This window comes from Staurois parvus, unplaced genomic scaffold (assembly GCF_062004578.1).
Source record: "Staurois parvus isolate SC_StPar_1 unplaced genomic scaffold, SC_StPar_1.0 ptg000350l, whole genome shotgun sequence".
NCBI lineage: Eukaryota > Metazoa > Chordata > Amphibia > Anura > Ranidae > Staurois > Staurois parvus.
This window is the reverse complement of record NW_028318146.1, coordinates 5,567,501-5,589,923: the sequence shown is the minus strand read 5'-3', so window position 1 is coordinate 5,589,923 and position 22,423 is coordinate 5,567,501. Positions and strand designations below refer to the sequence as shown.

Genomic DNA, 22,423 nt, shown 5'->3' with positions numbered 1-22,423 from the left:
TATGAGACAAAGATGAATCATTTCAGAACGTTTTCCACCTTTAATGTGACCTATAAACTGTACAACTCAATTGAAAAACAAACTGCAATCTTTCAGGGGGGAGTAAATATAAGCTAAAATAATGTGGTTGCACAAGTGTGCACACCCTCTTATAACTGGGGATGTAGCTGTGTTCAAAATTAAGCAATTACATTCAAAATCATGTAAAATAGGAGTCAGTACACACCTGCCATCATTTTAAGTGCCTCTGATTAACCCTAAATAAAAGTTCAGCTGTTCTAGTAGGTCTTTCCTGACATTTTCTTAGTCACATCCTACAGCAAAAGCCATGGTCCACAGAGAGCTTCCAAAGCATCAGAGGGATCTCATTGTTAATAGGTATCAGTCAGGAGAAGGGTACAAAAGAATTTCCAAGGCATTAGATATACCATGGAACGCAGTGAAGACAGTAATCATCAAGTGGAGAAAATATGGCGCAACAGTGGCATTACCAAGAACTGGGCGTCCCTCCAAAATTAATGAAAAGACAATAAAAATGGTCTGGGAGGCTGCCAAGAGGCCTAGAGCAACATTAAAGGAGCTTCAGGAATATCTGGCAAGTACTGGCTGTATGGAACATGTGACAACAATCTCCCATATTCTTCATATGTCTGGGCTATGGGGTAGAGTGGCAAGACGGAAGCCTTTTTTTTAACGAAGAAAAACATCCAAGCCCGGCTAAATTTTGCAAACACACATCTGAAGTCTCCCGAAAGCATGTGGGAAAATATTATTGTCGGATGAAACCAAGGTTGAACTTTTTGGCCATAATTCCAAAAGATATGTTTGGCGCAAAAACAACACTGCACATCACCAAAAGAACACCATACCCACCGTGAAGCATGGTGGTGGCAGCATCATGTATTGCAGCTGTTTTTTTTTTCAGCTGGAACTGGGGCCTTAGTCAAGGTAGAGGAAATTATGAACAGTTCCAAATACCAGTCAATATTGGCACAAAACCTTCATGCTTCTGCTAGAAAGCTGAATATGAAGAGGAACTTAATCTTTCAGCATGACAACGACCCAAAGCGTACATCCAAATCAACAAAGAAATGGCTTCACCAGAAGATGAAAGTTTTGGAATGGGCCAGCCAGAGCCCAGACCTGAATCCCACCGAAAATCTGTGGGGTGATCTGAAGAGGGACTGTGCACAGGAGATGCCCCTCGCAATCTGACAGATTTGAAATGTTTTTGCAAGGAAGAGCGGGCAAATATTGCCAAGTCAAGATGTGCCATGCTGATAGACTCCTCCCCAAAAATACTGAGTTCTGGGATCAAATCAAAAGTATTAGTTTAAGGGTGTGCACACTTATGCAACCGTATTTTATTTTTTCATGTTTACTTCCCTCCTTAAAAGATTTCAGTTTGATTTTCAATTGAGTTGTACAGTTTATAGGTCACATGAACCACTTCCTGTCCGGTCGTTGTATATAAACGGCTGGATGGTGGCAGTGCAGGGTAGGGTGGCCGTTTATAAAAGGCCTCCCCGCACCCTGCTTGTGCGCGCTCCCTGTGAGCGTGCAGCACCGCGATCCGGTGCCCGTTGTGTCCTCCGGACACAGTGAAACACCGATCGTCAGACGGGACCTCTGTACGAGGTCCCGATCATGTGATCACTGATTGGCCAATCAGTGATCACATGCAAAGTAGCAAGCAAGATGTCACTTGTGACATCATTGCTTACTACGTGTGAAATCTGTGAATGATCACAGAGGTCACATGATACAAGGCTATTCCCAACAGCCTTGTACCATGTGACAAGCTGTGACCAATCACAACTCACTCAGTAGTTCTCAATGGCTGCAAGAATGCAGACAAAGAGAAGGAGAAATGATTGCTTTTACATCCTATATGGGTGTAAAAGCAATCAGTGTAACAAAAAATAAATAAATCTTCATCACCCCCCCACAAGTAGTACAGTGTCACCATGGTGACACTCTACTGCTAGGGTGACAGTATGTAAAAAAAAAAAAAAAAACAACCCATAAATAATAATTTAAAAAATAAAATAAAAATGTAAAAAAAAAAAAAGGTTTAAAAATTATAATTTTTGGTTAAACTAATTTGGCTTATTTTTTTTTTTTACTAAAAAGATAACGGAATAAACTTTATCCAAGATTTATGATTAAATATTTATTTGCAAAATTTTATAAGAAAAACACTTTTCAAAATATTTGGACATTTCCATTTACATAGCAAAAAAAAAAAATCCCAGCGGTGAATAAATACCACCAAAATAAAGCTTTATTGGTCTAAAAAAAAAAATGGTAAAAAATTCATATGGGTACAGTGTTGCATGACCGTGCAATTGTCATTCAAAGTGTGATAGCGCTGAAAGCTGAAAATTGCCCTGGACAGGAAGGGGGTAAAGTGTCCGGACAGAAAGTGGTTAAAAGATGGATAAAGTTCTGAAATTATTTATCTTTGTCTCATTTTTTTACATCACAGAAACCGGACATTTTAACAGTTGTGTGTAGACTTTTTATATCCACTGTATATAGTCACATGTCACCCATGCTAAATAATACACAAGGTTGGAGCTGGTCTTTAAATTCAATATGGGGTTAGGTTCCAATGATGTTCCTTTCATAGCAAACATATACATATACATGTTTGGCTGAGAGAAATAGGTAGGCAGCCAATGCCAACTTCTCTTTGAAAAGGTCAACTGCCCGCCTCTCATGACTTTGAGGCACTGACCTGGGTCATAAGTTCTTCCTTTACTTTCTGCATGTTTGTGTTACATCAGTGACATCAAGTATATTAAAGCCATTGGGTTAACACAACATCCAGGCATCTTGAGAAGGAGAGTGGAAATTACAGTCTACAAATAAGGCGTGACAATTTATTTCCTGGAATGCCCGAGGCGCAACCCCATGGTGGAGACTCTCGCAGCCAATCGCTCTTGAGCGTGTTCTGACATGTTCCAAGTGGCACTCACGTGGGTCGCAGACCAGCTAACTCACACGTTATTTCTTCTACTACTCTGTAAAGACTGTTCTGTTGGCAGAAAATGAGTGACCGGAATCTGGAGCAGTGGTTTAACATCAAATTTTGCGTGAAAATTGGAAAATGTGTGAGTGAAACTTTAGCGCTGTTACAACAGGCCTATGGTGAACATTCCATTTTCAATGGAGTAGGCTGTTTAAAAAAGGAGGGGCGGGAAGATGTCCACGATGACGCATTAAGTGGGTAATCAAAAAGCAAAGGACGAATGCAAATGTGGAAAAATTACAGTTTATGGGAATCTGTTCAGAGGAAAAGACCGGAACTCTGACCATGCCAATGTTCCTGCACATGATTACGAGTTTGTGAGTTCCTGGCCCAGAAACCCATTCCAAAAACTTGACCAACCACCTTATTCCTCTGACTTGGCACCCTGTGAATTGTGGCTGGTTCCAAAATTTAAAAAAATGCCTAAAAAAAAAAAAAAAAAAAAGAAAAAGGAGGACACAGATTTGATGACATGCCAGGCATCCAACGCAACAAACATACCGCACAACATTCTGGAAAACGGATTCTAGGAATGTTTCCGGCAGTGGCACATTAGTCTACAAAAGTGTGTCGCTTCACAAGGGGACTACTTTCAGCCTGGGTTCACATATGTGCGGTGCAGTATATCGCATATGATTCGCACCACATTCCTGTGCAAATCACATGCGATTTTGTGTGCGGTGCGATTGGAGCCATACATTTTGTATGGCTCTAATCGCAACGCACCAAAAGGTGCAGGACCCTTTTTTGGGTCTACACTAGAATCGGATCGCATAGGTACTCACACCTCTGTGATCCGATTCTGCACAATCACACCGCGTTTTGCGGACCGCTTTTAGAGTTTTGTTACAAACCCACAGCGGTCCGCATGAACGGGGCGTGATTCTGATGCAGAGAGGAATTTGCACTGAAAAAGCTGCGAATTCCACACAGCATCAGTGTGAACCAGGGCTGAAGGTAATATCAACCGACAGTGAAGGGGTAAGCAAATTTTTTTTTATCCTATTACAGTCCATTCTAGGAATTAAATTGTCGCACCTCGTATGTCATAGTACTGGTAATGTTTGGGTTCCCCCTAGTGGACGGAAACAGCAGCACTCCCCATTACCTTCTTGTGACCTTCAGCGTTGTACTTGTCAAGCAGAGCCTGGATGCGGTTGCCATAATCAGGATGAACGTCAGTGAAATTCTTCACCTGGGAGAAGGAAAATGTAAGAGGTCACTGAATGTAATAAAATCCAAATTCCAGCACAATGATGGCTCTACACTTCATAAAATCACCCCCATTAAACTGGCACCAAGTAACATCTCATTCTCCAAATCGGTTGCTGAAAAGCTCTAATCAGGGGCGGACTGACCATTTGGAAACTCGGGCACTGCCCGAGGGCCCGGGTTCAGTAGGGGGCCCCATGAGATGCCTCTGGTACCTTTTTCATAGGCTTTTTTGAGTTTGGGCAAGGACACAGGGGCCCCATGATCCCCTATTGAGAGCCCGGGGTCAGTAGGGGGCCCCATGAGATGCCCCAGTACCTTTTTTCATAGGCTTTTTTGAGTTTGGGCAAGGACACAGGGGCCCCATGATCCCCTATTGCCCGGGAGCCCCATGAGTTGTCAGTCCGCCCCTGGCTCTAATGTAATCATAGACCAAAAGAACCCATAGACCTATGGGACTATTCACAAGATATAGACAAGGAAAGAATATGTAGATCTATGGGACATCTGACAACTGAAAATAGGAAAGAATCATACAGCAATATGCTACTGGTGGGAAAGAAGCTGTTCTCCACCATTGCAGATATAAACTAGTGCCCCAAATGTTCTCCTGTCCTCCTCCCCTTCCATTATCAAACCCCCACCTATTGTGGAAAAATCTTTCCCAAGATGTACAATTGTGTGGTTGGAGCACATCTTGTGGGATGGATACAGAGAAATACTTCCCTTCCTTGCTCGTGTGTGTAAAGATCTGGGGATTACAGTCAATGATCTGTGAAGATTTTCTGGATGGATTGTCACCTTCAGCAGAAAATCACATGATTCAAGTACCTTGGCCTGCAAGGAAGTGACCCTGGAGCAGCATTTTCTCCAGGAAAGGAGGGAGTTTCCTTCTTTCTGGTGCCAGTAGACAGACAATACCTTTCCAAAAATGTGTGTTTGCCCCACCTTTACATTTAATTCTTCCATACTAAAGATTCCCACACATTCAAGTTAAAAAGTCCCCCTTTGGTCACTGTCTGCTACCTGCCTGGACATAGACTTCTTTTTATCTATCAAAGGATGACTGTGAGCATAGCTCATTAACATTTGAGTATTGGTCCGCTTTAATTCATACAAGCAGAGGGACTTCAAGGTTAAGCTGCCCTTTGGAACATGTTACACTTGTATTTAGGATCTGTGAATGAATAAACTATACATCCCATCTGTCATCGCAGCAGATGGCTTGTAGTTCTCAATGGACTATGAGTGTACTGATCAGTAAGCTCGTAATCCATTCACTCTTCCTGTAGCTTTCTAATTGAAAACCCATATGACAGTATGGGCAGAAAGCTGAAAGGAGCGTCTGCAGGATCCTGACATTGCACCCGTGATCCACTTACTTTACAAGCTCTTGTAAGTGTGTAAAAACAAAACAAAAAAAAATAAAAAAGTAATGCACATCTTTATACAGGAAAAAAAAACAAGCACTTTTTTTGTTTAAAAGGTGAATTTATCCTTTAAAAAAAGGAAAGCATATTAAAATGTACATTTATTTGCAAAAAAAAGCACTTAAAATTTACCAAAAAAAAAAAAAGTGCTTGTTTTTTTTCTATATAAAGATGTGCATTACATTTTTTTTTTTAAAGGTTAATTTATCCTTTAAAAAAGGAAAGAATATTATATGTACATTTATTTGCAAAAAAAAGCATTTATTTTTTTAAATTCTTGCCCGTAAAGCATTGCACCCGAATGAAATGCAAGGCTCCTGCAGACTGTCAGTGTATTTATCTACTCATATGAGAAGGAGGTCACACAATGACAAGAAAAATCAATGAACTATTTAGAGTGCTTAACAGCGCTCTGGTAGCTCATTAAGAACTACAAGCCAGAAGCTGCAGAGGCCGATGGTAGCCGTAGTTTCTCATTCACAGAACTTGGTGAATAAAATGATGCGGCTGTGTGGGCAGAACCCTGCACTGCCACTTTTATTTTTTTTATTTTAAATTGCGACAGCGGGTGCAGGGAGAAGATCCCCACCCGCTGCCACAACGGGGGATAAGAATATTGCAGGGGCTGTTTAGTAACAGGTTACTAAAGGTGAACTTAGCTTTTAAAGTTCTAGGATGTTCACAAATGCAAAATATATCTTTCATAACTATGCACGACAGGTGCTCTTTAAGACACAGTCCATTGCAGACGGTACTCACAGCTCTCTTCTGGATGAAAAGTTGGGCACCCTTCAGGTGACCGGCGATGTTCTCACAGAGCCTCTTGCGCTCTTCTTCATTCAGCACTTTGGTGTAGAAATCCCGGACCTGCAAGGTAGCCACATACACCATGTCAGACGACAACTATACCATCACTTTATGGCCATGGACCATGGTAAAGGTTAGATGTCCTGGGCATTAGGTCTAGTTATATATTTGTTGGTCTATTGGCAGAATGTGGGCAAAAAAAACATGCATACTAGATTTCTCTGACATGGTTGCCCAATCCATCCAAGGATAGCCATATTGATTACCTCCTAGGTCATGTCTATGGGTTGCTTAACCTCCCTGGCGATATTCCCGAGTGTAGCTCGGGGTAAATTTTCAGTACCAAAAGCGGTAACCCCGAGCTACACTCGGGCTTACCATGCGGCGTTGCATAGGGATTCCCTGCAGCACTTACCTTGTCCTTCGCTCCCGCGATGTGTCCCCTGCAGTGTGCCCGGCCATCTCCTCCGGCCGATGCCGGCATCCGTGTTCCGGTCCCTGACGTCGGGACGTACGGGCGCCGGAACCGGCGGCAAATTTACAAAAAAATGACATTTTTTAAAACTTTCAAACGATTATTACAAAGTAAAACATTGCTGTTTCAAAGCATTTCACATACATTTTGTCCCTACTGCTTTGTCCGGCGCCCTGCCTGCATTTTGACTGTTCTTTCTGCCTGGAAATTTAGAAAAGTCCATGGCGTCCAAAAAGCATCCCTTTAGGTCAAAAGCGGTTTTAGACCGGCTAGAAACAGCGATAGTAAATCAGAACCACTTGCAGAATTGAGTGATAATGATTCGTGGGGGAAATTCCTCATCAAACACTGAAAACGATTTTGCGACTTTGCTCAGCGATGTGCGAACTTGGCGCTATATTTCACATTTCAGTGTTTTTGGTTTGAATAGATTATTGAATTACATTATTATATTATTTTTTATGATTATTTATTAAAATATAATTTATGATTTCGTGTTTCAAGTTTTATCCTACCCGGGATGTTACTAGACTCTTGTTCGGACAGATTTCAGTGAGTTATTCCTAAAAATGACAGGTCTACAATAAAAAAAAACACGACATATTTCCATGCAAAATAATGGTACCGCTTTCAGCACCAAAAATCTGAAATAATTAATCATACCGCCAGGGAGGTTAAAGAAACCCAGCCAGCAATGAGCATTGGTCAGAGGAAAAAAAAACAAAAAAATCTCCACTCTTAGGATATCATGATTATACAGCCTTGCCTCTCAGTGTAGCGGTGTGTTGTAGTTCACTTCCACTCCTCTCTAGCACAATTCCAGCTCAATGACAGTCTGTAAGCCCCATGGAGGCTGGCCTGTCTCTGGCGGAACCCACACCCGCATGAACAGTGTAAAGGGCTAGAGAAGGGTGAACTATCAAATTAAAAAATTAGGCTGAATGCACATCAAGCGTGTTGCGCTCAGCACCTGTTCAGCACTGGAGTTGACATGCGCCTACATACTTTTAAACACATTACATTACAACGCACTGATGTGCTTCTTTCCCCCACTGCAGAAGCCAAAATGTTTATTTTTTTGCTGTGACATGCCTTGCGTTGCAGCACATTGTGCTGTATTTAAATGTAGCATGTTCTTTTTTGAACCAGCACACATCAGTGCAGCACATTGAGGTCACTGGGCCTATTGGAAACAATAAATTTCAGCTTATTGGACTGAACTGGTCTTTGATAACATAGCCCAAAAGATGTGGTGTGAATGGGCCCTTAACCACTTGGGCTCTGGAAGGTTTTACCTCCTTCATGACCAGAGTATTTTTGCCATTTAGTACTGTGCTACTTTAACTGGCAATTGCACAGTCATGCAATATGGTATGCAATATGGTATGCAAAATGAGAATTATCTAACACCCCCCCCCCCCCCATACACACACAGAGCTTTCTTATGTTGATATTTGACCACCATTGGGTTTTTTCTCAATATAAAAATGAAAACACAGACTGAAAATTTAAAAAAAAAAAAAAAAAAAAATTATATATATATATATATATATAAATCAAACATACTGTCACCAGTGCAGTACAGCATTATTATTATAATACAGTATTTATATAGCGCCAAAAAGTTTGCTCAGCACTGTACAATATAGTGGGGAACTTTACATGAGACAATACAGCAGCGGTTCTCAACCTGGGGGTCGCGACCCCTTTGGGGGTCGAACGACGCTTCCACAGGGGTCGCCTAAGACCATCGGAAAACACATATTTCCGATGGTCTTAGGAACCGAGACACCGCTCCTCGCCGCCGCCGTCTCCAGGTGTGGGCGGGATGACATGCCGCCCCTTTCATCTGGACACACCTCGAGATCAATCCTCGCCTGTGATTGGCCGCCGGCACTGTAGCTCAGGAGAGGCACACAGGCGGCCAATCACCGGCAAAGAGGTGGAGCTTGGAGAGGAGGAGCCGAGCGGCACCGCGAAGATCGAGCGAGTGAAGAGGAGGAGAGCGGCCGGAGAAGGAAGACATCTGACAGGTAAGTGTTGGTACCATGGGAGAGGGAGGGAGCGAGCGAGCCCAGGCTGGAGCAGGGGTCTGCAAGGTAAGTATCATTGGTGTCAGTGGGAATAGTGACCCATCATTGGTGTCACTAATACCAATGATGGGGCACTATTCATCCCACTGACACCAACGATGGGACACTATTCCTCCCACTGACACCAATGATGGGACACTATTCCTCCCACTGACACCAACGATGGGACACTATTACTCCCACTGACACCAATGATGGGGCACTATTCCTCCCACTGACACCAACGATGGGACACTATTCCTCCCACTGACACCAACGATGGGACACTATTCCTCCCACTGACACCAACGATGGGACACTATTCCTCCCACTGATACCAACGATGAGGCACGATTCCTCCCCCAAATGACACCAACGATGGGGCACAATTCCTCCCACTGACACCAACGATGGGACACTATTCCTCCCACTGATACCAACGATGAGGCACGATTCCTCCCCCAAATGACACCAACGATGGGGCACAATTCCTCCCCCCACTGATACCAAGGATGGGGCACTATTCCTCCCCCCACTGACACCAAGGATGGGGCACTATTCCTCCCCCCACTGACACCAACGATGGGGCACTATTCCTCCCCCCACTGACACCAAGGATGGGGCACTATTCCTCCCCCCACTGACACCAACGATGGGGCACTATTCCTCCCACTGATACCAACGATGGGACACTATTCCTCCCACTGATACCAACGATGAGGCACGATTCCTCCCCCAAATGACACCAACGATGGGGCACAATTCCTCCCCCCACTGACACCAAGGATGGGGCACAATTCCTCCCCCCACTGACACCAAGGATGGGGCACTATTCCTCCCCCCACTGACACCAAGGATGGGGCACTATTCCTCCCCCCACTGACACCAAGGATGGGGCACTATTCCTCCCCCCACTGACACCAAGGATGGGGCACTATTCCTCCCCCCACTGACACCAAGGATGGGGCACTATTCCTCCCCCCACTGACACCAAGGATGGGGCACTATTCCTCCCCCCACTGACACCAAGGATGGGGCACTATTCCTCCCCCCACTGACACCAAGGATGGGGCACTATTCCTCCCCCCACTGACACCAAGGATGGGGCACTATTCCTCCCCCCACTGACACCAATGATGGGGCACTATTCCTCCCACTGATACCAATGATGGGACACTATTCCCCCCCACTGATACCAATGATGGGGCACTATTCCCCCCCACTGACACCAATGATGGGGCACTATTCCTCCCACTGACACCAATGATGGGGCACTATTCCTCCCACTGATACCAATGATGGGACACTATTCCCCCCACTGACACCAATGATGGGGCACTATTCCTCCCACTGACACCAATGATGGGGCACTATTCCTCCCACTGATCCCAATGATGGGACACTATTCCTCCCACTGATACCAATGATGGGACACTATTCCTCCCACTGATACCAATGATGGGACACTATTCCTCCCACTGACACCAATGATGGGACACTATTCCTCCCACTGATACCAATGATGGGGCACTATTCCTCCCACTGATACCAATGATGGGGCACTATTCCTCCCACTGACACCAATGACGGGGCACTATTCCTCCCACTGACACCAATGACGGGGCACTATTCCTCCCACTGACACCAATGACGGGGCACTATTCCTCCCACTGACACCAATGACGGGGCACTATTCCTCCCACTGACACCAATGACGGGACACTATTCCTCCCACTGACACCAATGACGGGGCACTATTCCTCCCACTGACACCAATGACGGGGCACTATTCCTCCCACTGACACCAATGACGGGGCACTATTCCTCCCACTGACACCAATGAAGGGGGCACTATTCCTCCCACTGACACCAATGAAGGGGGCACTATTCCTCCCACTGACACCAATGACGGGGCACTATTCCTCCCACTGACACCAATGACGTGGCACTATTCCTCCTACTGCAAAATTACAGTTATGAAGTAGCAACGAAAATAATTTTATGGTTGGGGGTCACCACAACATGAGGAACTGTATTAAGGGGTCGCGGCGTTAGAAAGGTTGAGAACCACTGCAATACAGTAACAAAACAATACACGAGGGGTTCGAGGGCCCTGCTCTTTCGAGCTTACAATCTAGGAGACAGCATCATCATATGCCTGGTTGACTGGTGTGGCATTAATCAGGAACACTGATTGGTGACAATATGTTAAATAAATACCTTTTTATTACATTTTTAAAACTTATTTTTTCCCATCATACTTTCATCAGAGTAGTCCAAGGTCCCCATAGTAACACTGTACTACTCTGAGGGCGATGATCAGGGTTTTTTTTTAAATTTTTCATTGTATCTTGAACTTCATTGTAATAACAAAGTGTTATTCGGTCAGGCATGGGTTACATTCATGACAGCTGTGATCACTACTGATCTGTGATTGTCTACAGCCAATCACATGGTACAGGGTGCTGCGATTGGCCCAGGTACCAAGTGATAGCTGGGGGCCAATCAGAGCATAGGAAATACAGCTGTTATGAATTAATTCATTCATAACAGCTATGTTGACACTGATCCTGTGATCACATGGCCCCTGAGTAACAGGATCCGCAATCTGCAATGTCCGGTTTCTTTCACATAATCCCAGTGGCACCTGTTATATATGACTTATTAACCCTGAGTTCAGGCAGAAGACAGGTCACCCTCCATGGCAGCCTTACAGTCTAAAACTTCTGTTCCAAAAGGGAGAGATTACAATTAAAAAAAAAATATTAATATCAACTCTCCTTTGCGGGACAAGACTAAACCATCAGAATTATTTAAAGATGGCAGCACAAGACAAATGGCTGAGCCACAGTTTTACTGTCCCACAGCCACCCACCTAAATTCTAACATTACAGCTGGACAGGGCTGTATACTTTCAGTGGTGCTTTGCTGCAATATTAACTTCACTTGCACAGTTTGATAGATGGCTGTCAAAACGCAACCATGGTGGTCAAAAGGTAGCATGCTGCAAAAGCAAGCCAGATTCTTGGCTCATGGTTGCAGTGCAGTATTTCAATACAAAATCCCCATTGGAATAAAAATACAAAAAAACAAAAAAAAAAAAAAACAACAGACATTCAGGAGGTGGCAGGCTCATCACCTGAATGTCTGCTAGCTGCTAAAAAGCGATTCACACCAGAAAAAAAAATAAAAATTGATGGGTACAAAACCATCAATGCACACTAACACCCATGTGTGATGAGTGTGAATGTGCACAAAATAAAGCTCTCCACTATGTTGGACACTGTTGCAAAAGGCGGTCTGAAAAACAGGGTCACTCTCGGTTCTCTCCTTGTATTTCATGAATAGGCCTTTGTAAAATATACGGTATAAAGAGGACATCGGCAAACCGCGTGAGTTTACAGATCCAGTCATTGCACAGGCTTGTGATCAGGAAGGCATGTCAAGGAACAAAACCCACACATCTAAAGAAATATGGGGCCTGATGTGACTATAGAATGTGAGGGTTTAATACTTGGATAAGTAGAACGCCAATTCTCTCATCAACAGCTGAGGGCCATGGAAGCTTTGGCCTTCGATATCTAGCTCAGCCAGAAGAACTATTTCCATTACTAAAACGATGCAGCTGCTGTGTACACTAATGCAGTGTCGTAGTATGACCTACAGTACATACATATGCAGCAAAGTGTTCCAGCAGCAGTACAGGTGACTTCCCATTTGCTGCTGTAGAGTCGCCTGGACTGCTTCTCCTCCATTCTAGAGAAGACTTGTACATTTTAGGAATGAATGCAAGGCTTGGAAAAGGGGAAGAAATTGTGACATCATCCACCCACCTTTCTACATTGGCCAGTCAGAGGAAGCCTTGTAATTTCTTGATTAAAATACAAAGCTTCTCCTGAATGGCAGAGGAAGCATTCAGCCAGACTCTCTGACATTAAACTCAGGCTAGATGCCAGTGTGGTGGGCAATCTCAGTATGTGACCTGACAAGTATTTGAATTTTCAGTTTAGTTTACATTAATCAGAACGTAACAGAAGCAGCCAGACACACGATGGTAAAAAGGAAGAGCCTGGAAGATATCAGACTACAAACCACTGATCCAGCCCAACAACATTCAGCCATAAGTAAAACATCATGTATATTTGGGCTAGTGCATTAAATGCAGCCCTGTACATGTGGGTACAAAAAATGGGGCATCTGATGCATTTCCAACATCCACTGAGTTTTCCCTGATGATTAGGGACAAACAGCCATTTCCTTCAAGCTGTACTGCATGAATTTGGTGTTCTGCGTTTATCAGCGCCAACACAAACCCTTGTTCTATTAACCATGTACACTGATCATCAAGGCACTGATGATCAGTGTGGCCCCAGAAGTGCCACCTGTCAGATCAATGCCACATATCAGTGCCTACCAGTGAACATCAATGCCACATATCAATGCCCATCTGAGCTGCCTTTCAGTGTCACCCATCAGTGCCACCTATCAATGCCAATCAGTGCTGCCAATCAGTGCCACCTATCAGTGTGCATCAGTGCTGCCTATCAGTGCCATATATCAGTGTTGCCTTTCAGTGCTCATCAGTGATGCCTGTCAATGCCCATCAGTGCCACCTACCGGTGCCTCCTCATCAGTGTAACCTATCAGTGCCCATCACTACAGCCTCATTAGCGCACATCAGTGAAGGAGAAAAATCACTTATTTACAAAATTTTACAACAAAAACTAAGAAAAAACATTTTTTTTTCAAAATTTTCAGCGGTTTTTGGTTTAAGAAAAAAAAAAACCCAGAGGTGATTAAATACCACCAAAATAAAGCCGTCAAAAAAAATTATAAAAATTTCATATGGGTACAGTGTTGCATGACCGCGCAATTGTCAAAGTGTGACAGCGCTGAGAGCTGGAAATTGGCCTGGGTAGGAAGGGGGTATAAGTGCCCTGTAGGCAAGTGGTTAAAGACTCCCCTCCGCCCAGAGGCTCCAGTAATTACAGAAAATGAACTTTGATCAGTTCAAAGTCCTCACAAGGAGGCAGTACATACCACTGTATGTACTGCCTCCTCGTGAGGACTTTCAATACTACTTGTCGTGAGAAAATTCTGTAGGCTGCCATTGCATCTCTGTAATTCTGATCATGTTCGTTATTTTGTCATACTTATGGGTTGGATACAATGCGGAGTCACTGACAGAGATAAAGAATTCCAATTTATCGCATGTTTGCTGCAGGATTAAACGCAAACAACTGACTGATGCTGCGGGGTCCTTGTCACCTCTTCTCTGGGCAGTCCTCATCAGTGCAGAAAGCATGCTGATGACATCACATCAGTGCTGGTTTTTTGTATCATTGAGCACTGCCCATCCACTCTCTGCACAAGTACAGTGAAACTGAAGGGCACCATAATGACACCTACTCAGGAGGCAGGGTCCTGGACGACCTACATTCAGTGTGCCTTCATCCATCCAATTTAGGGAACACCTAGCATAGTTTAACCCAGAACACTGAGCACACCAAAATGGAAAAGAGGTGATGTGTAGGACAGCTCTGAATTTATGGCGAGTACTGCAGCCCATGTAGGTTTTTATTTAATAAACTTTAGTCTGGAGAGGTGGTTTAAGCTGGTATGTACAGATGATCCATTAAAGCATTCGCTATATAAACGTAAGGCTGCTGCCAAACCTGTACAATACAAGAAACCATTTAACATATGAATCCTCTGTCTTCCTGCAAACAGAATCCAGCAAATGCGTTGTCGAGATAGCCAAGGAACTCCATATGGAGCTATGCCCTCCACCAGGATGGATGGTGGTTCAGAGGTATTATTCAAGGTGGTTACCTGAGAGACGTTGTCATCATCGGAGCTGTTGTAGCGTGCAACATCAGCTGACACACGGAATTTGCTCTCCATGACTGAAGGCTGGTTCTCCGGGGCAGAGAAGCTGTTGGGGAAATAATTGGGAGCTCCCCCTGCATGGCGAGAACAAAAACAAGAATGGTACACACCATTAATATGCTATAAAGTGCCCCTACCCCAAACTGCATGGAATAAATTCTTGGGTGGCTTTGGCCCCATCATTTTCTACTTTCCATACAATCAGTCCCCCAAAGCTGCTTCTCCACTGCCCATTCATCTGACATCACAGCAATCCTGAATTGTATACAAACATAAGGGCCCAGCGGCATCCCAGCAGCACTGGAGAGAAAAGAGAAGAAGAGCTCCAGCTCCGGAGGAAAGCGAGGAATAAGGCAAGGATTTCTATGGATTCCGTTCCCTCCTTGCCAAACAATTATTTGTCCTGTGCAGTGTGTGTGTGTGTGTGTGTGTGTTGGGGTGAGAATTTAACGGAATTCCAGAGTTGTGTCTAGCAATCACCACGTGTCACTCCAGGTATGTATTGTATTTAGATAATGCAGAGCTTCCTCTATAGTTCCAAACTGGTAGATAGTGCTAGAGAGGGCTTCATAGACCATCCTTAAAAGAAAAAAAAAAAAAGCATACACCATCAAGTGACATTATTCCACTGGATGGAGGTCGGCCTTTACTTGATGCTGAAGAAGGTAGTGCAAGTGAAATTCCACATGCACCACAATAAGGGTTATATGACCTCCTTTGATTGGTGTAGTAAACACTTTTCTAATTTGATCAAGGTGGAACAATCTCCAATTTGATATCATAATGGAAGCATTGAGTAGGCGATAGTCTGATAGATTGGAGTAGAGAGTTCCAGAGGATGGGGGAGGCTCTGGAGAAGTCCCGGAGACAAGCATGGGAGAAGGAGACAAGGGAGCTAGAGAGTAGGAGGTTGTGTGAGGAGTGAAGAGGACGGTTTGTGTGATATTTGGAGACAAGATTGGTGTTGTAATTTGGGTTATAAATGGCTTTATATGTTATTGTTTTGAATTTTATCCGTTGGGCAATGGGAGGCCAGTGGAGGGATTGGTAGAGAGGGGTGGAGGACACTGAGCGGAGGCCAGTGGAGGGATTGGCAGAGAGGGGTGGAGGACACTGAGCGGAGGCCAGTGGAGGGATTGGCAGAGAGGGATGGAGGACACTGAGTGGAGGCCAGTGGAGGGATTGGCAGAGAGGGGTAGCAGATACAGAACGGTTAGTAAGGTGGATGAGTCTGGCAGCAACATTCATGATAGACTGAAGAGGGGATAGCCTGCGATGAGGTCGGCCACTGAGGAGGGAGTTACAATAGTCAAGGCGAGAGATAACAAGGGAGTGAAGAAGTTACTTAGTAGTTTCAGAGGTTAAGAACGGGCGTATCTTGGAGATGTTGTGGAGGTGAAGTCTACAAGTCAACTTTGAGATGGACCATTTGTGCATGATAGAGTGGAATGTAAATCAATCCCATTACCTTGGTTATCAGTGAAGCACATTGGGCCGTCACGTTGGTAGTTGGCCACTCTTGCTTTGTAAGGGCAGTTCACAGGTAGCTGGAGGTAGTTGGCCCCCAAGCGGTGTCTGTGTGTATCTGGGTAAGAGAAGAGGCGACCCTGGAAGAGGAGACAGAAACATTAAGGCTGAACTCAAACCTCAGTTCCCCCCAAACCCCCTACCATAGTCACAGTGCACCCCTAGCACACACCAGACTCCTCCCCGGCCACTAGTCTGTTACATGTTCCTTTACCAGGATTTGAAATGGACATGACTTTAGTCTTTGCTTTCTTCTTTTCATACAGTAAGCAAATTGGCTCCTGTCTAAACTGGCCCCAGAATGTGTAGCCCCTTGAGGGTTAGGGACTGATGTGAATATACAATATAGATGTAAAGTGCTGCATGAATTGACTGAGCTATACAAGTAACAGGTTTGGAGCCACTACATGGCACACATTTCCACCTGATGATCTGGACACGCGTGTTACTGAATAAATAATTTGAGTGTATCTAGTACAGAAGAATCCATCTACTGTATGCAAAACTGTAGAATCCATACTAGAAAGTGTACTGATTTGCCTCACTCTCAGTGCTCTCCATTACTGTCCATGTGGTCTACAGGCTTTTCATAAGATGGGAGCAGTCATTATGCACAACTACATAAATATCTAGATGATATACCAATAACCCCGCTCTGGTCTGGTCACTTTATCTGGTTCCTCTGTCTCAGCCAGCAATGGAGAGGGGGGAATGACAACAAATGGGCCAGAGGAGCCTATTGGTGAAATCACCACTCCAGGCATTGCCAGCCACAGTAGAGGCACTTAGTCCTCTCCCCTGCAGCCATTGCTGGCTGATTCAAGAATCATGTGACAGAACCAGAGAGGAGTGAGCTGAAAATAGAGTATATACACATTTTTTTTTTTTATACACTGGTTGCTTAGTATAGGTGTTAGGAGAGGAGAGGGAGCATTTTTAAGCCTAGTTAGGCTTTAGCTGGAGTTCCACTTTAAGGGAATCCTTGTCCTGTTGTCATCGCTATCCCAATTGGAAGATTTTTCTTACTTCCAGTTCTGGTGACAACTATAAAAATTTGGGATTTCTCATCACTTTGAAACTAGATGACTCCAGGACAAACAAGCAGTAAATGTTCCCAATGCGGACACAGCAATAAATACTGACATTAAAAGAAAATAAAAAAGGAGTAGGTTTTATTATAAACATTCGTTTTTCTAGAGTAACAAGTATCTGCACATATGTACGGCTCAGCAACATGTCACACTTTGTCTGTACCTGTATTGGCTTTAAAAACCCATTCTGATGCAACCAACAACTCAGCCTTGGACCTGCTCAGGTCACCTAAGGGGTCAACTGACCTGCAGCATTTTATCTGGGCTCGGCTCAATTCCAGGAGGCATGTTGCTAGGATCGAAGGCAATTTGCTCCACTTCTGTAAAGTAATTGGCTGGGTTGCGGTTCAGGACCAACTTTCCCACAGGGATGAGAGGGTAGTCCTTGTGAGGCCAGATCTGGGACAAGAAGAAAAGGCATCAGAGTTGCTAAAGGATTTTACGTCATCTTCATTTAATAAATCATTGAAAGGATTTCATTATGTCTGTTTGAGAAGTGCAAAGTCTGCCAGAAATCTTGAGAGCTGATAAATTCCTGTGCTCTCTGCTTCTGCAGATGTAATCAATTACATCACCGCCATTCCCCCTCCCACAGAGAAGAGGGGAAGGGGATGTGTTCTGCAGTCTAGGGTAACAAAGCTGCTCCTCCACAGGTACAGTGTAGTGAATAATGGTTGTCATCCTAGGACAGGGAGAGTGTTCATAACAGAATAAGAAGTGAAAATAAAAAGAAGAAAACAAAATGCAGCTACCAAAAAAGGACTGCTGCAAAAATGTTATTTTTATTCTTGTATTCAGATGTCTTGTATACCGCTAGGATAAAGGGTAAGATTGGAAATTCTCCTGTGGATTTCTCACCACTTTCTGAGAAGCAAAAAAACAAACAGATGATTCAAAAGCCAGAATTAAAAAAAAAAAAAAAAAAAAAAAAAACACACACAACTGAAATATGAATTTTCAGAGTTGCCTTTTAACAAGCCTTTCTATAGATTTCACTCACCTTCGTTAAGTCGAAAGGATTGAATGGGAATCTCTCTGCTTGCTCAAAGGTCATGACCTGGATGTAGAAGGTCCAGGTAGGATAGTTCCCATTGGCAATGGCTTCATACAGATCATGGATTCCATAATCGGGATCTTCAGCAGACAATCGGTGGGCTTCGTCCACCGTCAGATTTCGGATTCCCTGATCTGTCTGGAATTACACAGCAGACCCAATTAGATGCCACATTGTGCAATATTATCCTATGAGGATAAACCAAGACAATGTGAACCACTGAAAACAAAATGCTTCCTTTTCTAGACCAGATATCTGAATCAATAGGTTTCATTCAAAGTGTACCCATTAGCTTTTTTTTTTTTTTTTTTTAAGATTGAGTAGGCAGTGTTAAAACTCCTATCGTGATTTTTTTTTTGCAACCCGTGTCCTTCTGGGAAGATTTGCCTTCCTGTCTTTGAGACAACAGCAAGTGAGATGAATTTCTAAGTGAATGTACTTCCCATCTTAGAAACCTACCCTCAGAACATTTGTCCCTCCTGGAAGACTTCCCCTCACCTCTTGGCTTGCAACTCTAAAATTTGGGATGACCACTTTGTCTACTTTCAGCATTGGAGATAATAGTCAATAGGACAAACAGAGAAGGTGAAACTCCTCAGGAAAACAGACCGCAATACAAGCTCAGCAGAGGGTCTCTTTCCCAATCTGCCCAATACCTAAATAGGTTTTGCCTTTACCTACACTTTTATACTGGTAAGTAGTATTTTCCATCATTAACTGGCCATTTCCCTTACAATTTGCTCCTGAAATATGGATTTCCTGGGAATTTTGGCGCTTCTTTGCAATGATCCTCACCTGGAATGATCAGCAACCTAGAACCCTTTAATTGGCCAAGAAAACAGCCCAGTATTTGCCTTCTTCCCAACCCCCCACAATATGCTTTCAAGGAGAACTTCATCCAGCACTAAACAGTCCTATAGGCGGCTCAAACTTCCATCCATCCTGCTCAATCGGCCAAAACTGAAGACTTGGGTTGCCCTGCAAGCACCAGCCTGCTCACCAGAAGTAGCTTTAAAAATCAAATGAGTCAAGTGGATATTATTATTATACAGGAACAACGGTTTGCGCTACAGCCCCACTGCATAGGAAAATAATTTTACCCAGAATTCTCCTTTAACCTATACCCTGCAAGGTAAATTTCAAAAGTCTGAAAAGATCTGGATGGATGACTTAAAGCTGAATGCTGGGACTGTATATTATTTTTTTTTTCACCCACCCACACAGTTGGGCCCCCTGCACTGCAAGGGTCAGATGCTTGTTATTTTCTAGGGATATCAGAAGATGTATTACCAAACTCCCCACTCTGGCCGGCTTCAGCTTTCTCCTCTTAGTCCCCACATACAATGCAGGGCTATTAACCAGCACTGTGTGGGAGAAGACACAATCACAGCTGAGAGGCAGACTGGTTGCATGGTTAGAAGAAGCCTACTGGAGCCTGTAATAAGGTATTACTCCCAATTCCTGTACTCCATAGACTTACCAAGAAATTACCCTTGCAGTGTGGGGGACCCCATTAAAAGGGTATTTAATTTATACATTCCCGAGTTCAACTTTAATGACCCTACTCCTATACCACCTGCTTTAGCAACGAACAGTCTCTTAGTGGTTTGTGCCCTCCAGAGTAGATAGGATTGTCAGATGGGACACATACACTGTTAATCTAACAAGAACTTGGGCTACAGTTTATTTCGATTTATAAATACAAGCCAATTGCTTGCTCTCCTTAATCACAATTGTAACTCTTCTCATGTGATTACATGGTATACTGAAAAGACGTAGGTTATGGTTATGCAGGAGGTTATCACAAAAGTGATTTCTAATCAGTAGATCAAAGGCCAGACTTCAAATCTCTTAGACGCCAAGTCACACGGATTTGTTTTGCTTTGCATTTTTTTTTTTCAGTAACCAGTAAACACTGAAAAATTATTATCTTCTCAGACAAAAAAAAAAAACCATTATGATGAATAGAATCTTTATAAAAAAAGGGAAAATAAAAAATGTTTTACTTCTACCAAATTAGGTAATTAGGAAGCCAAAGAAGAAGGAATGATTTTTCAAGAATCTAAGAACAACTAGAGACGTGATAGAGAAAGAAAAGTACGTACGTACGTACGTACGCACGCACGCACGCATGCACGCACGCACACACACTATTTTCTGGCGTATAAGACTTTTTATACTTAAAAATATACCCCAAAAATTGGGGGTCGTTTTATACGTGGAGTATAAAATGTGAACCTTGAGTTTGTTTGGGTCAAGCTGGCTGGATGTGTGGTAATGCTGTACATACAGTATACCGTGCTGAGCCAAACTGGCTCAAAACAAATGTCCCTATGACAGATTAATCTGTCAGCCCGCTGGATGTGCGGTATATACACAGTATGCTACGCTGAGCCAAGCGGTTTCAAAACATACTGGTACATCCCTACTGTAATCAGCCCGCTGGATGCGTGTATGTATGGTAGCTGTGGCTACATACAGTATACACTGGGCCAATCACGGCGAGCGATGTATTCTAATGAATACAAAGCCTGCTCGGATTGGCTGAGTCAGAGAGGTGGGCTGATGATGTGACAACCTCAGCCAATTCAAGCAGGCTTTGTATTAGTAGAATACATCGCTCGCCGTGATTGGCCCAGTGTATACTGTATGTAGCCGCAGTTACCGTACATACACACATCAAGCGGTCTGATTACAGTAGGGACATACTGGTAAGTTTTGAAACAGCTTGGCTCAGTATACTGTATATACCGCACATCCAGGGGGCTGACAGATTAATCTGCCATAGGGACATTTGTTTTGAGTCAGCTTGGCTCAGTGCGGTATACTATATGTACATTACTGCACATCCAGCGGGCTGTATATATACTGTATGTAGCCGAAGCTACCGTACTACCACACATCCAGCGGTAACCATCTGATTTGGAATTTGATCCATATGATGACTGTCTTACAAATGTATCACAAGATGTCATTCATGAACTTATGATGTCAGAGGATGAACATGAGGATTTTGAAGGATTTTAAGTACCGGTAAGTCATAACCATTTCAATAAAAAAATCTGATGTTTTTAAATGGTGTTGCCTCGGAAGGGGAGTAGTCTTATATGGCGAGTATAGCCCAAAACCTAGGTTTTAACTGGAAAATTAGGGGGTCGTCTTATACACCCAGTCGCCTTATACGCCGGAAAATACGGTATATATATTTTTTTTAATAAAAAATGTGATCCAAAAGTTGGTCTGCAATGGAATAAAATTGCTATTAAATCCCCAAAAGACAAATCAGATTCAGAATGGATCAACAATCTAAAGTGTTGGTCCTTGCATTTATATTTTGTGCAATTGCAAACATCTAACCCTTTTATGTTAGAACTGACAAAAGCTAACTAAGCAGTTGCTAAATTGGACCTTGAGGTTTCAAAAGCTGCATGTAGATCAGGGCATTACTAGTCATACTGGAAACCTAATCTAGCCTGCCATATATCTAACCCACATCTATTTATTTATTTTAGGTATGTATGGGGTCCCAGATTCAGCATCATGTACCAATATCTGAGGCACAGCTGGTCCGAGTGTCCCTTACCTTGTAGTGGAACTTGCAGTAGACAGGCTCATCCTTGGCGTTGACCAGTTTGAAAGTGTGCGAGCCATATCCGTTCATGTGTCTGTGGCCATCTGGGATACCACGGTCTGAAAACAAAAAGGAGACCTGCAAAATGAGGGAGAAATAAGGACCAAAAGGTTAGTCTTAAATCTACCAGTTTATAGAAAAAACTAAGAAACTGGGATCACTTTACTTTTTTTTTTTTACAGTTTTAAAACCTCATTTGTA

At 43.5% G+C, this 22,423-nt stretch overlaps 1 protein-coding gene across 1 annotated transcript in view; it reads right to left on the bottom strand.

Moving 5' to 3' along the window:
• Positions 1-22,423, bottom strand: part of CAT (catalase) — a 44,238-nt gene that overhangs the window by 2,289 nt on the left and 19,526 nt on the right. Inside the window, exons 6-12 of the mRNA XM_089684626.1 lie at positions 22,175-22,300; positions 18,538-18,729; positions 17,784-17,936; positions 16,388-16,526; positions 14,863-14,993; positions 6,436-6,543; positions 4,143-4,229 (exon numbers count right to left, since the gene is read on the bottom strand). Of these exons, the coding sequence (XP_089540752.1) occupies positions 4,143-4,229; positions 6,436-6,543; positions 14,863-14,993; positions 16,388-16,526; positions 17,784-17,936; positions 18,538-18,729; positions 22,175-22,300 (936 nt within the window). The remainder of the gene's footprint in view (positions 1-4,142; positions 4,230-6,435; positions 6,544-14,862; positions 14,994-16,387; positions 16,527-17,783; positions 17,937-18,537; positions 18,730-22,174; positions 22,301-22,423) is intronic.